General features: G+C 53.9%; 1 protein-coding gene across 2 annotated transcripts in view; it reads right to left on the bottom strand.

Moving 5' to 3' along the window:
* Positions 1–6,134: 6,134 nt before the first annotated feature.
* GPR156 (G protein-coupled receptor 156) overlaps positions 6,135–15,116 on the bottom strand; it is a 114,645-nt gene continuing 105,663 nt past the window's right edge. For both annotated transcript variants that reach the window (XM_002716658.6, XM_008266872.5), the window contains 2 exons: positions 14,655–14,813; positions 6,135–9,096 (listed from right to left, as the gene is read on the bottom strand). In XM_002716658.6, coding sequence (XP_002716704.3) covers positions 7,783–9,096; positions 14,655–14,813 — 1,473 coding nt within the window. In that variant the 3' untranslated portion in view covers positions 6,135–7,782. The remainder of the gene's footprint in view (positions 9,097–14,654; positions 14,814–15,116) is intronic.

The raw sequence follows: 15,116 nt of genomic DNA on the forward strand, positions 1-15,116 counted from the left end.
ACACTGGTTTGAGTCCCAGCTGCTCCACTTCCAATCCAGCTCCCTGCTAATGCACCTTGGAAAGCAGCAGAGATGGCCCAAGTCCTTGGCCGCCTGTACTCACATGGGAGACTTGGAAGAAGCTCCTGGCTCCTGGCTTCTGCCTGGCCCAGTCCGGGCCATTGTTGCCATTTGGGGAGTGAACCAGGGGATGGAAGATTCCCTCTTTTTCTCTCTCGCTCTCGCTCTTGCTCTCTCTCTCCCCAGAAGAGAGAATCTTTAACTCTGCTTTTCAAATAAATAAATATTTTTTAAACAAAAAAGGTAGCAATTCCCTTGTGAAGGCGATTAAGGCCTTATACTAGAGGACTTTAAAATTGTTCATGGAAAAATAGAATTAAAAAAGGTTATTTTGGTGCAAAGAATTTTGAAATCTATGCATAGTATTTTCATAACCTAAGTTTCCACGAACTTTTGGAAAGCCCCTTGGGAGAGAGACTCCCTGACCCTTCTGCTCTCGGCCACGCCAGGACACTGCCTTCCTCCCCTCCAGAGGCTGCAGCCCGTGTCAGCAACTTGAATTTCAAACCTTCAGCCTCCTCAACCGTGAGAAGTGCCTGTCTGTGCTTTACTGACTTCCCACTCTGTGCTAGCCAATTACAGCAGCAATAGACAGAGCCAGGGGCCTTCCTCCCAGGGCGCCACCAGCTCCCTTTCTTCCAGCAAGTGTGCAAGCCCCTCTCCCAGTTCTCAGCACAGAGTGGGCCGCAGCACGTGTGTGCTCCCCTCCTTTCCAACAAGGTCGCAGAGTCTCAGAAATGCTAACCTTCAAGGACTGTCAGTGCGAAAAATACCACCCAACCCCTCTTTAGCTGCTCGGGATACATTAGGTACAAACGGAAATGTGGGGGCAAAGAGGGAGCTGGCCCATCTTCAAACTAAAACTAGATGTTTGTTAAGATCTACCCGGTATCAGGCATGTGGAAACACGAGGAGAAATTAAACACAGCTCTTGCCTTCCAGTCTCTGATGGTCTATTTGAGAGGCAAGATGAGAGCATGAGAAAAGTTAACAATAAAAGATTTATATAACAGCCTGAGACAACAGTAGGACTGTTGGGGGGGGAGGGGCATCAGGAGTACATTATTTAATAAACCTAATAAATCTGAGGAGAGTTGGAATTGGACAGAAGGGGAGGCTACTCCAGCCCAAGGGAGTTAGAAGGCAGGGGAGAGGGGCTGGTGTGAGCACACATGTGGATATGCTGGGGAGGCAGATGCGAACCCGCCCGGCAGGAGCAAAGCGCATTGTAGGTTAAGTTACTAATGGGAGAGGGTGGAGCTCCATCATGGAGGATCTCAAATCCTGAGCCGCGGGCAGGTTTCATCCGGCAGGACAGGGGAGCAATAAAGGTTTCCCAGCCATGCTGAGATGAACGGGGAGGAGGCAGGTTCCACGGTTCTTCCGTGGCCTCAGCAGGTCCAAGGTCTGCACATTGCCAGCTCTCAGGGGCTCTTCCGGTCTCTTGCCCAGCATTGCATTTTTTTTATTTGTTTATTTGAAAGGCAGAATTACAGAGAGGAAGAGGCAAAGAGAGGCCTTCCACCTACTGGTTCATTCCTCAAATGGCTGCAACGGCTGGAGCTGAGTGGATCCAAAGCCAGTAGCCTGGAGCTTGGAGCTTCTTCAGGGTCTCCCACATGGGTGCAGGGGCCCAAGCAGTTAGACCATCTTCCACTGCTTTCCCAGGGGCTGGATCAGAAGTGGAGCAGCCGAGACTTGAACCCGGAGTCCATAAGGGATGCCAGCACTGTGGGCTGCAGCTTTATCCACTGCTCTACAGCACCGGCCCCCCACTATCACCTCTTTGCGCCACTTGAAAAAGTTTTCAGGGGACGGACTGTAGTCATTTTAAACACAGACTACAGGTTGAGTAGCAGGTAGCTTTAGCAAGCTCCCTCCCAGCCTCCAGGAGGCTGATTCAATGACTCAGCAATGGGAGGTTTTGCAATCCACTTGCAGAACCAGACCAGCTTGCTTTTCCCAAGGAAACCTTGGTGTCCTAAGGAAACCTCAGCCTGGGTCCCTGCCCCCGCTGGCTTGAAATTCCTTCTCTGCTCTGGTTGCACGCCTGCAGCACGTGCTGCGTAACCTTGGTGTGCTGCGGAGGCCAAAGAGGGATTTGGAATCAAATCCCTTAAAACAGATAAGCTGCACCTGGATTAATGTTAAGATTGTAATTTGTCTATTGTCAAGATTGTGATTGATACTGATTTTGCATAGGCCTTAGGTCAGCTTGACCCTAGTAACCATGTGTTCTCCTCCCCTCCTTGTGGTTTTTGCTTTTATAGGCCCTGTTGCTTTGAGCTTCAAGGTCGAGAGTTCTTTAGGGCGTGAGCCCGCTCTGCACTCTGGCTCTGCTTCTAGCCAGCTTCGGGACCATCCACAAATTCCCTAACTTCCTCCACTTAAGGTTTCCTCATCTGTGAAGCGGGCAATAACCGCCTTTATGAGGTGGTTAGAAGTTCAAACGAGACAAGCATTAAGTGGCACATAGTAGGTATCTATTTTTCTCTACTCCAAAGTACATAACGTTTCTGCAAAGGAAATTGATTGTGACTTTTGGCGCCCCCTGAAAAAATAAAAATTCCATTGCCTGACTTTTCCAACTGCACCTTCCCCTCTGGCCCAACCCTGGGTTCTGAGTCCTACAAATGTGTGCACTCCCCACGCACTCTGTGCATGAGAGGAGCGGGGGGGGAAGACTCTGTCGCCCCCAAAGTCAACGGACCCAAAGGCCCACCCTCACTTCAACAGATCTTTTCTCTCTGGAACAAAGTGAAGACAAAAATGGGAAATTTAGGTTTAAAGCAGAGAAGCATCAAGAGGATTTCTGATTATAAATCTGTGTTTTCCAGGTGCCTTTCTAAGGCGTGGAGTGTATTTAGTTAACAAGCACTTGCTGTGTGCCAGTCACGGTTCTAATTAGTTTAGAAACAGTCACTCAGCCCTCATGGCAACCTTAGGAGGCAGGTGTTCTCAGCCCAGTTTACAACTGGGGCAAGTGAGGCACAGGAAGATGACGCAACTTGCTGAAAGCCACACACGTGTGTGGGTGACTTTAGGTCTAGGCATTGCAGGGAGGGCAGAAGATTTTCGTACAGAAATGAGTGGAGGGGCAGATGTGTAGCCTAGTGGTTAAGAGGCCCCTGTCCCTTACTGGAGAGTCTGGTTTGACGCCCACCTCCAGCTCCTGACTCTGGCTTCCTTCTCATGTAGTCCCTGGGAGGCAATGGTGATGGCTCAAGCACTCGGATCCCCACCACACACGTGGGAGATCTGGACTGCATTCCCAGCTCCCAGCTTTGGCCTGGCCTAGTCCTGGCTGTTGTGGGTGTTTGGGGAGTGAACCAGTAGACGAGTGCTCTCTCTCTTTCTCTCTCTACCACTCAAAGAAACAACCAAAAAAAAATTTTAATGGAAAGGAAAGCCCATCCAAAATACCTTCTTTTGATGATGAGATCAGCTATTCTCACAGGGGGGTTAAACTTGGGTGAATCAGTAACGCCGTCACCCCTCACCCAAGGGCTGCTTCCCAGGTGAACACTGGCAAGCGGCCTTACCGGGGTGCCTCTGGAGACCGGCCTGGCCACTCTTCCTCCTTTGATTTGTTTCTTTCGACTGACATGTGCTGGCCATCATTCAGGGGCCAGGCTCTGTGCTAGGTGCAACAGAAACCAAGCCAATTGTAACAAATGCTTGGCTCATGGAGCTCACAGTCCAGCGGGGAAAGTGAGGAAATGGACCGGCGGCGACACACATGCTACAGAAAGGACGCTGCTGGGTCTCTCTGCCTTCCCTGAGGAAGTGAGCCTTGCTGTGTCTCAACTCAGAACCGGAGCCAGCGTGTTTCTTAGCGGCCGCTCCGTGTCCGCTGAGCAGGCCACGCAGAATGGTTGGTTGTTTGCCTGACTCCCTCCTCCACCGCCTCTCCGTCTCTCCTTGCTCTTTGGACTTCTCCTCTTTCCTCTTCTTTTGCCCTGTCCTCTGCTTTTCTCTTTGTCACCTGCAGGCCTCCCCAGGGCCTCTCCCCAGCTCTTACTCTCTGGGCCTGCGTGACTTGGGAAAGCCCGACCCAGGTCTTGCCACACTCACGACAGGTTACTTTGCCTCCCGACACTGGCCTTTCCTGTCTGCCTGGGACCTCAACAGTGAACTGAATATCTCAAGATGTTGCCTAATTCAAGCGCAGTTTGGTAGGGGATGCTGAAGTCAGACAGACTTCTGGATGAAAACACATCAGAGTGGGTAGCGGAGGTGAGGCTTAGCACAGTCTGAGGACAAAGGGGCGAGCTCTGTCCTGCGCTGGGCCTCCTGAGCACCATCGCTGCATTGGAACCTCCCCTACAGGGCCTGGAGAGTGTCACCAGGAACACGCAGCAGCCAGAGGCAACAGGGAGACTGCTTTATGTGGGGCTCTGGGAGAGGAGACTCAGGAAGCTGATGGTGATGAAGATGAACAGACTGTTCTGCTATTCCTGCTTCTTACCCACTAGCAGGCCTGTGAAGAACACATCTTGAGGGGAAGCCCTTTATTGAAAGAACTTACTTCTCCTCCATTAACTCCATCGCTGTTCCTAAGAGACCTAAAGCCCCGTCATTTTCAGAATTTGGTTACGTCCGGATCTGTTATTGATGCTGTTTCATGCTCTGAACTCATTGGAAAGAGTGCAGTCAGTCTGCCTTCTGTGCCCTCCTGCAGCCCGAGTGGGGTCTTTGCCTTCCTCTGCTGCACCCACTTATGCACCCAGTAAGCATTTGTTGGGCTTACAGCTTGGACAAATCTCTCTGATGGCTACTCCGAGGAACACAAAGATGAAGGAGGCAACTCGGTGCCTCCAGGAACTTTCAGTCTGTGCAGGAGACGCGTCTGGATGGAACATGATAAATGCAGACCCAGATGAGGTTCCGTGGAATGTGCACTGACCTTTCTCTTCACCACCCGCCAAGTGCCGGGCTTCTTGAAAAACAACACGCCTCCTACATCTGATGCTTTGTGTTCTCTTTAGGAACTCTGGGAAGGCCAAGATGATCCTTTCAGGAAAGTGGGTTTGGGACAGGCTGGGAGGCAAAGGGGCAGACTTTGGGGTTAGTGTGGACACCTTCCACCCTGAGATTTTCAATCAGCAGAGAACAAATGCTGGAGTCAGGAGCAGGCCTGGCTCCGTGCCATGCTCAGGACCAACAGAGACAGAAAGAGCCGGGATGACGGCAGCAGAGGCGATGTTTACTTCTGCAGGATTCCTCCGCACAATTTACTGCCCTTCCTTCAACAGCATAACAACCAAGACATGCCAGAAGTCAAGGCACACTCACCCCTCGAAGGATTTCATCACTGGATTCGCTGGTTTCGGGCAAACAATTTAGGAAAGGAGTTGGCACAGATCGGGGGTGTGGGGTGTGCACAGAACAAATAATAGATCTGGGGACATTTTCGGGCCGGCAGTTGTGGTATTTGGCACATGGGTTTTGAACCAAATGAACAACTTGGGGTGGATTCTCCATGTTTCAGCAAGGCCTGGCAAGGGTTATAAAGTTGTTCGAGGTAAGATGGGCAGCGGAAGCCTCAGGTTTACTTGGGTCTGTTTAGGAGAGGCTGAGAAGGGAGGGGCGCTCCAGCTGAACGTAGAAGCACAGCTACTTCACAAGACGCACACGGTGGGGAAAGAAACGCAGGGTAGAAGGATGGATGGGTCGGAGGGCGTGGAGGCTGGGACTGAGGGTCTAGCGGCAGAGTACGAACGCTTGAAGCGGGGCCAGGCCGAGAGCCTGTACGTTCCACATGGATGAACGGGGCTGCTGCTGGTGGCACTCAGGCAGCAAGGGAGTTCAAGGAGATGAAGCCCAGCCCCAGCCCCCGCCCCGGGAGGTAGGAGGAGCCCAGGCTCTGCAGTGTTTCCTCCTCCCACTGGGGGAGTGGTTCCAGGATGGAACAGAGACCACAGACAAATCTGCTCCCAGTGGATGTTTGGTAGAAGATCCTCTTGGAACCCAGAGCAGCAAGTCTGACAGCTTCTGCGCCTCCCCTCCTTTGGGGGGTTCAGTCTTCCCCAGTCCCTCTCCCCGGCTCAAGACTACAACTGCTGAAGAGACTTGCCTTCATCTCTCTTTTATTCAGATACCACTTGGACATGCCAACAGCACAAGCAGAAACTACAAACGCACACGCAGAATAAATTACGAAATTTGTATTTAACAGAGTCGATAGAAGAAAGCTGTGCCACCAGGGGAACCTCCTTGTCCAGATCTGAAGAGTCACAAGGTGTCGCAGTCCGCGAGAGTCTAGGATGGATCTGTGACACATTTAGAGCCAGCCTCACAAGGCCCAAACTCTCTCCCATAAACCTGTGCACGCCCACAGATGCACACACGGGAGCGGAGCAGGTGCAGGGGACAGCCTGTAAATGACCAGCAGCTCAGTAACAAGCAAAGCGGACCCAGCAGCGCTCTCCCTGTGGCTTTGGTGGCGGGCAACTCCCTGGCACCTCTGCAGCAGTGAGGAAGGGGAGGATTGCTCCTGGGGCGAGGGACCCAGTCTCGCTATCCTGGACTGCAGGGGGAGCACATCTCAATTTCTCTACACTGCCCTTACTCTACTGTCTGGCCTGCCAAGCCTCACCTGTCACTCACAGAAGAGTGAATGAAGACGTGTGTACTCCGGGAAATCCACCAAATTAGAGGCCCAGGGGCTGAGAGCGAGAGCTCCCTCAGCCACTGCCCAGCAGTACGATGCTAGGAGTCACCTCCCTTCTCTAAACCACCTATTTCCCATCTGTAGAGGTCACAGTGTCTACTCCCATGGTTATCATAAGGAACTTCTGAAGTTAGATATTATAAGCACCATGCCAAACTCAAAACTTGTTTTCTTCCCTCTTTCTGTCCCCCAATTCTTCCTATTTTCTCATCTGTGTGAGTGTTGCCGGTCATGTAACCCCAATGGCACCAAGTCTCTTGACCAGTAGGCCTCCCTTTTAATGCAACAGAGATTGCTGGTATGTGCTCCCCCTAGTGCAGCTCTGCACCACTGGGATGGTCAGGGTGTGGGCCACAAGACCGGGTACCAGCTGAGCCCAGGAGAGAGCTGTGGGAGGCCTGTGGGCACATGGAGACCTGACACTCAGGGATGATGGTGCGAGAGGGGCTGGGCTGGCAGAAAGACAACAAGGAATAGTGGTACAGAAGCGGCTCTCAGTTGAGTCCGGCCAGAGGCTGGAAAGCCGGGGGTGATGCTGTTCACAACCTTTAGCACCAACCATGCACACCCTTCCAGGATGGGAGGCCCAAGGACAATGGAGACTTATCTTCTGGGTAGGCCTGTCCACCAAAAAGCCAGTTTGATAGGTCACAGTCCACAGCTCAGGATCTGCGGATGCTTCCCGTCCATTTCCACCTTGTCTGTCCATCCATCTGTGTACATGGAGAGCTTTGTAGAATGCAGGCTGACCTGGGCAGAAACCCTATGCACTCACTTAGCACCGGTTCATTCAAGGAGTCAGTATCTTTTACAGTTACCCAACTGCAGTCTTTTATAGTAATGATGTGAGGTAGTAACAAGACAGGAAGCACCGCTCTTTTTATAGATCAAGAGGTGCCCCAAGTAGCACAGTGAGTGTGGCTGCAACACGGTAAGGGCTGGTCAAATGCAGGCCACTGGGCCGGTCCCTGAAGACCAGAAACCGGCTCTCCTCCCACAGGCCTCGGGGCCGTTGTCCTGGACTCTGTCCAGACCAGCTCTGCGGCTCTTCAGACCAGCGTGGGTTTCAGATCATCTTTGAAGTTCACGATCGGCTTGGAGCGAGCCCACAGCTTTTCCCAGGAGGCCAGCCCCACAGCAGGTTCAGGGTCAGAGTCTGAGGTGCCGCTGTCACTGGAGCCGGAGGAGCTCTGGAAGCAGATTTCACAGTAGGGCCGGTGGCAGCGGCAGAAGAACTCATCTGAGCTGCTGGACTCGGTGTCAAGGTAGGTGCACCGAGAAGACAGGGAGGGGCACCCTGGGGACCGCGGAGGCTGCAGCGGCCACTGCTCAGGGAGGTCGGTGGAGGCCCCGGGTGGGTGTGGAGTAGTGGGACTTGGTGCTCGGCCAGAAGCCGAGGACTGGTGAGGAAAGGCAGCACTGCCCCCTCCCGCGCCCCCAGGCTCTGGCTGGCATTGTTTGCTGCCCTCCAGGGTGCCCAACCTGCCCCGAGGATCGGGGAGCAGTAAAGGCTTCCTGGAAGAGGGCCTAGGTACCCTGGAATCAGCACACTGGGGGTCCGGCCTGGGGCTGTCCCCATTCTGCACCTTCAGCCCACTGTGTGCCCCAGAAAGAGTGCTGTTTACCCGGTGCCCCACAAATGAGGGCACGGAGCCAGAACCGAGCGAGCGAGCGCGAGGCGCCGCCCGCCTTCTCCTCACCAGGTACGGGCTGAAGCCCAGCTCCCTGCGGAGGGGCATCTTCTGGGGGCTGGGGGCGGCACTGTTCTTCCAGAGCTGCTGAGGACAAGGCGGGGGGCTGGGGAGGGGCGCCCCGGGGCCCAGGCCCAGGTCCTCTAAGACTTCCTGCAGCTTCTCCCTGATCACCGAGTTCACTCTGGGCAGCCGCCTCGCGGGCTCTTCCAAGGTCTCTGGCTGCTTCAGTCTCTGGGGATCAGAGCTCCCCCTGCCCGGCGTGACGCTCTGGCTAGCGGCCGCGGGTCCCTGGGCCCCTCTTTCTGGACTCTGTCTGCAAACCAAGTCCACAGGGTGAGAGAAGTCTTTCACGTCGGGTGTCTTCTCCTTCTGCCCCGGGGAGGGGCTGCTGTCTCGCCCAGGCTGCTGGTGGCTCTGCACTGGGGGCGAAGGCACTGCGGTACACTGGGAGCCCTGGGCAGCCGTGCTGCCGCCAGGGGGGCAGTCTGAAGGTCCCTGAGCTGGCAGGCCTTGGGCAGAGGCCACCTGCAGGCCGCCCTCGCTCTGGGAAAAGGCAGGGGGGACTGCACCCTCGGCGGGGTCATAGCTGCACTCAGCTGCCATCAGCCTCACCAGCTTCTCTTTGGCATTGTTTACTTGTTCCTGCAGGCTTTCAATCACCGCATTTTTCTGTAAAATAAAAGCAAAACCATCAGTGAAAGATGCTGTTGGGGGTTCCACACCATTTCCCAGAAGACCTGGGGTCAAATCCCAGTTCTTCCAATGTCTGGGCCGGGGGGGGGGGGGGGAACCTGTGAGGCGGCTCCTCCATCGGGGACGGAGCTGAGGCACATGGAGCGCTTGGCACAGTGACCGACCTGCGGCACTCGGTAAGGCTAGCCACCACTGATGCGTGTGACCTTCGTCTCCCCGTGTTGTCCCCAGTCTGTGTGACACTGTCTGTGAGGAGGCGGAAGACACATTCTGGCTCTGTGCTGGCCGCTGAACCCCCTCTCATCTTCCCCAGAACTGAGACCGCCAGCTTACTCAGCAGGCCACTAGCCTGAATAGTTTGGGATGGGTCAGTCCTGGGTTTACCACACTTTCATAGAGTACAGACGAATCTGAACACATCCCCAGAGGATGAACACGCAGGGCAACCAGCATTTGCCTCTGGCTACGGAGCCTAGACATGGGAAAGACAGGGAGGAAGGCGGAGACGCCCAGGTCGAAGGGGTAAGAGCAGATCCGGGGAGGGCCAATGAGAATCTCGGGCTGGCATCATCACCTGCCCAGGCTGAACCTCTGCAGGTGAAAGGCCAAAGCCAGTGGCAGTAGCAGTTGTCAGTACCTCTCAAAGAAGTGTGTGCATCGGAGTCATCGGAGAAGCTCAAAAAAAAAAAAAAAAAAAAATGGGCAAAGAAGGATTAGGGGGCCTAGGTTTTTGATCCAGTAGATCTAGTGTGCAGCCCAGAAGATGAATGGGGCTGGGGCACAGCAGCCGCTGAACGGCCCTCGTGCTGCACAGCCAGGCAGTGCGCAGCGGGGCTGGCAGGCGGGAGCCGCAGAGATGTGCCAGTTCTGAGTACAAGAGCACGGGGCATGAGGTAGGGGTGGCAGCTGAGTGGTGGGGTCCAGGGCACAGCTACGCCCTGCACCTTTGCTGCGGCAGCTGATGCTCAGACCCTACCTGGACTTTTGGGAACCCCTGGCACTCAGAGGCAGAGGAGCAGAGGTGAGATCTTCAGGGGCAACTGGAGGTCCCGGGGCAGACGGCACTGGGTTGAGGGTTTGGGGAAGGCAGTAACCAGACCTTAAGTTCCAGGAAGTGCTTGCCTGAACACCAGAAGGCTGTTTCCCTGCTACCACACCCTTTAGAAGCCGGGCATGAGCATCTGGGTATTCACTGGGCATGCTCTGGACACCAAAGCACATTCCCAGCCTAGGGACGGGACCTGTGGTTTCTTCTCAAGCTCACATGGGAGAGCTGTGCACAAGTGGGAGAGCAATGGGAGTACAACAGCCCTACATCCGGAGCAGCCACAAGGCTAACCCGCTGCTTCCTGTCGACAGCAGGAAGATGAGTTCTGATGCTTTCACTACTCCCCGTTTCACCCTGGCGTAGCCTACTGCTTTCGCCGTCAGGACAGAGGCCAGGGCCAGGAAACGACTGTGAATAAGGCAGGGGGCTTTCAGCTAAGCACCTGCCTGCCTGTTCTCCCCGCTCCTGTCCTGCAGAGTGGTGGAGTCTGGGCATTGCTGGGTACGTGGGCATGACTCAAGGACTCACCAGGAGCAGAGGGGATAAGTAACAGCGAGGCATCCAGGCTCTCCATATCTGGGCTGTGCCAGATCTCTCTCTCTCTCTCTCTCTCTCTCTCTCTCTCTAAAGGTCTCACTATGATGGCTGCACAGGAGGACCCCGATCTTCTTCTCTTTCTTCTACCAGCCCCTCCTCCTGAAGCCCACCCTGCACATTCTCATGCTGGCTTCAGGGGGCCCGAGCCCCTCACAGAATTAAGGAGACGCCTTAGCCGGTGACAGCCACTGCAGTGGGTGCATTGTGGACGCTGTCTTTTTGTGCCTTACCCACAAACCCCTCTGCATATAGCAAATCAGTATAAACAGTGACCGCCGAAGAGTACTCCACTCTCAGCAAACGCAATCTCTGACGCTGCCTGCTGACAGATGTAGACCCCTCGGCCTGCACAGCGCATTTCCCTTCTTCCAGAAAAGGCAGTGGGACTCTGTTGTCCTCATGGCTGCATGCTAATTAGAGGCATAGTGCGAGGCTCTGCCATTGTGGGAGCAAAGCCTGCGGGAGCCTGGCAGCTGCATTCACATGAGCTTGTGAATCATTACTTTGGGCAAACCAGGGGCAGCCAAGAACCCTCCGCCGCGTTTCGCAGGGTGCGGGCAGTAGGAGAAATGGAATCAACTTCTGGTTTCGGTGCTTCAAGGAACGAAGGCACAAGGTGAGTTTTCTCTGCTGCAGAGTTCAGAAGGGGGACTCTTCAAGCTCTTGGAAGCTTCTAGCTCCTGTTCTTCACACAGACTGGGAAATCCGTGACAGATGCTGCCCCCAACGGCTTCCTGTGAACCCCCAGTCACATGGGCAAGAGGGGCAGGAACGAGAAGATCATGGCCAGGTAAGAGAGAGGCTCCGGGCAGCAGAGGGGGCCGTGTGGAAGCGAGCCACAGACGGACTCTGGGAAGGCAGAGGCGGGCCTCGTGCAGGAGGTAGGCTTGTGTTTACCTAAGGAGCGCTGCAGAGCTGGGTGTGTGGCCATGGACCCCTTCTCAGCCTGCCACAGGCCCGCATTGCTGCTGGTTCGCAGGCCTGTCCTGGCCAAGGTGTGCCAGGTGCGGTGTGGGCGGCCGAGGCCAGCTTTTCCTGCCTCTGCAGCTGCACCTGTGTGGGGCCCTTCCTCTGCAGGCCCCGGCATTCCTTCAGAGAGAGCAGAGTCAGGCACTGTTCGGGAAAGCGCGTAGCACGGCCCAAGTACAAAAAGCACGTCACGGGTTCCCAGTCCACTTGGCTGTTCCAGCCTTAGCTGATTGTGAATGGAAACCATCGTGGATGTTCTAGCCAAGTTTCTGGCCTTCTGTTTAGTGAAAAGAAAGAAAGAAAAGCTTCTTTGAAGGCTTCCCAGAGTATCAAAGGCACTGCTACTCCCTTGCCAGGTGGGAAGAGGGCTGGCTTTGAAATAACGTTCCGAGCGCTTCATAAAGAGTAAAGAAACAGGCCGGCGCCGCGGCTCACTAGGCTAATCCTCCGCCTTGCGGCGCCGGCACACCGGGTTCTAGTCCCGCCCCGGTCAGGGCGCCGGATTCTGTCCCGGTTGCCCCTCTTCCAGGCCAGCCCTCTGCTGTGGCCAGGGAGTGCAGTGGAGGATGGCCCAGGTGCTTGGGCCCTGCACCTGCATGGGAGACCAGGAAAAGCACCTGGCTCCTGGCTCCTGCCATCGGATCAGCGCGGCGCGCCGGCCGCGGCGCGCCGGCCGCGGCGGCCATTGGAGGGTGAACCAACGGCAAAAGGAAGACCTTTCTCTCTGTCTCTCTCTCTCACTGTCCACTCTGCCTGTCAAAAAAAAAAAAAAAAAAAAAAAAAGAGTAAAGAAACAGACGCTTCCACGCTGATGCGCAACAGAGGTCCAGACGGCCAGGAAGGTGCAGGGGAGCTGGGGGTGTGCACGGTGCTACCTTTGCAGACTCAGTCCCCTCACTAGGAACTGGGAATGCCCAGTGGAAGTTCCGAGGTAGAAGGCTGTTTCCAAGGAGCACCTATGCAGGTACGTTCTGTACTGAAACCAATGCAGCACGTCACTCAGCTGCAGTCCATGTGCGGACTGATCCCCGGGCTAGTGCCCTCTCCCCAGGAGAGGAGCGCAGGCTTTGCGCAGCCAAGCGCTCTCTTCAGGCTTCCCTAGCTTGGCCCAAGTCTATGGGAGGGGCCGGCTCGGCTCAGGGAACACAAGAACGGCCGAGGGCTGCCCACCCCAGTGCCTCAGTGGCGTTCAGAGGCCCCGGCTAGTCCCTGTCCCCATCCGTACACGTGTCAGCCTGTCCAGGTTGATGGGGGTGGAGATCAGTTGCTGGTACCTGGGACAGACAGCGAGGGCCTCTTAAGATCTTGGACCAGACAACGCTACTCTGTGAGGGTACTCGGAAAAGGTCATGGGAAACAGAATTAAAAGCTGAGTTCATTTATGTGCAAAACACTCTGAAATCCACATATACGCGGGTTCTTCACGAAGTTCAGGGGAAGTGTACATCATGAAAAACTGTCCTTGGATTTTGAAATAATTTGTACCAAAATACACTTAGCTTTCTATTCATTTTCCACGAACTTTTTGAAGTGTCCTCATCTGTAGGGAAGGAACGTATCACACAGACCCCACTATCCACTACAATCCAGGCCATTATATTACTGTTTCCTCTGCTTGGAATACTTTTCTCAAAACTTTTTGCCTGCTTAATTTGTATTTTACCTTCAGTTTCTTTGCTAAGAGTCTATTCTGACTGCTCTAAGTTTGGTTCCTTTGCCCTTACTACCTTGAATTTTTCCTTTCTAACTCTCATTACAATGTATGATTACATGCTTATGAAGGAGCTTCAAAAAGTTTGTGGAAAATGGATAAAAGCAGAGTTTAGAGGTGGGCACTTGGCCTACCAGTTAAGATGCCTGTGTCTCACATCAGAGTACATGGGCTCAACTCCCAGCTTGGGCCCTGGATTCCAGCTTCCTGCTAATGCAGGCCCTGGGAGGCCTAGGGATGGCTCACATAATTAGGCCCCTGATGCCTATGTGGGAGACCTGAAATGAGTTCCCTGGCTCTTGCCCCTGCCCCGGGCCCCCTCCCCCTGGCCACTTTGGGCATTTGGGAGAGTAAACCAGTGGGTACATGGGAGTTCCCCCACCCCCTCTCTGCCTCTCAAATATATGTGTGTGTGTGTGTGTGTGTGCTTATTTCAGTGCAAAAATATTTGAAATCCATTCATAAAATGCATTTCTGAAGGCTCCTTCACATGCTGGGATTTTGAAATTTTTTGCATCAAAATAAATGTAGCTTTTAATTCCATTTTCCACATTTTAAAAAAGATTTATTTACTATATTTGAAAGGCAGAGTTACAGAGACAGAAGGAGGGAGGGAGGGAGGGAAGGAGGGAGGGAAGGAGGGAGAGAGATTCCATCCACTGGTTCACTCCCCAAATAGCAGCTAGGGCCAGCCTGGGCCAGGCTGAAATCAGGAGCCTAGAACTCCATTCAGGTCTCCCATGTGGGTGGCAGGGATCCAAGCACCTGGATCATCTTCTGCTGTTTTCCCAAGTGCATTAGCAGTGAGCTGGATGGGAGACAGAGCAGCCAGGACTTGAATTGGTGCTTAAATGGGATACTAGTGTCCCAGGAAGTGGATTAACCCAGTGAACCACAAGGCTGGCCCCATTTTCCACCTCATAGCTGGTCAATGTGTTCCCCACACTAGACTGTGAGAGATCTGTGAGGGTAGGAACTATATTCACTTTGCTTATCACACTTAACACGATGCTTGTGACTCAGTATACATGTGTTCATTGAATGAATGAAGTACATGCGGATCCCTGGGAACTCGGAGGTTCTGCTTGCTGTCAGGGGAGTGGAAGAATGGGAGGAATAGAGAGCACTATCAATGAGGGCAGGTGCCGCCCTGGTGCATGATGGGAGCTCCTCCCTCTAGGGAGTCCGCCAGGCAGGGGTGTGGCTTACTTCTGTGAGGAGCCTCTCCATGGAGCTCTTCTCGCCTCTCGGGTGGCAGTTCTGTTCCTCAACATACTGGGCACGGGCGCCTTTGCTGGGAGTGCTGAAATATTTGGCCATGCCTCTGATTGTTTGGTTTTCCTCTTCAAATGCCTTCCATCGCTTCAGCTGTTAGATAAAAGGACACGTGTTATTTATTTAATTGCATACCCAGAAACACATTCCCTCACTCTTTCTCATAAACACCAAGGAATGACACTGTCACAGATACACACACGCACAAACTATTCTCTCCTCAAAGTGTTCTTCACTCTGCATGACTTGCAGACAGGAATGACGTTAAGGTTATTTCACTTTAAAAACATCAAAGGGGTCCTGCACTGTGATGTAGCAAGTGAGGCTGCCACCTGCAGTGCCGGTATCCCATGTGGGTGCTGGTTCATGTCCTGGCTGCTCCACTTCCTATCCAAC

This window comes from Oryctolagus cuniculus, chromosome 4 (genome assembly GCF_051225735.1).
Source record: "Oryctolagus cuniculus isolate XC-2025 breed Fujian yellow rabbit chromosome 4, ASM5122573v1, whole genome shotgun sequence".
Taxonomy (NCBI): Eukaryota; Metazoa; Chordata; class Mammalia; order Lagomorpha; family Leporidae; genus Oryctolagus; species Oryctolagus cuniculus.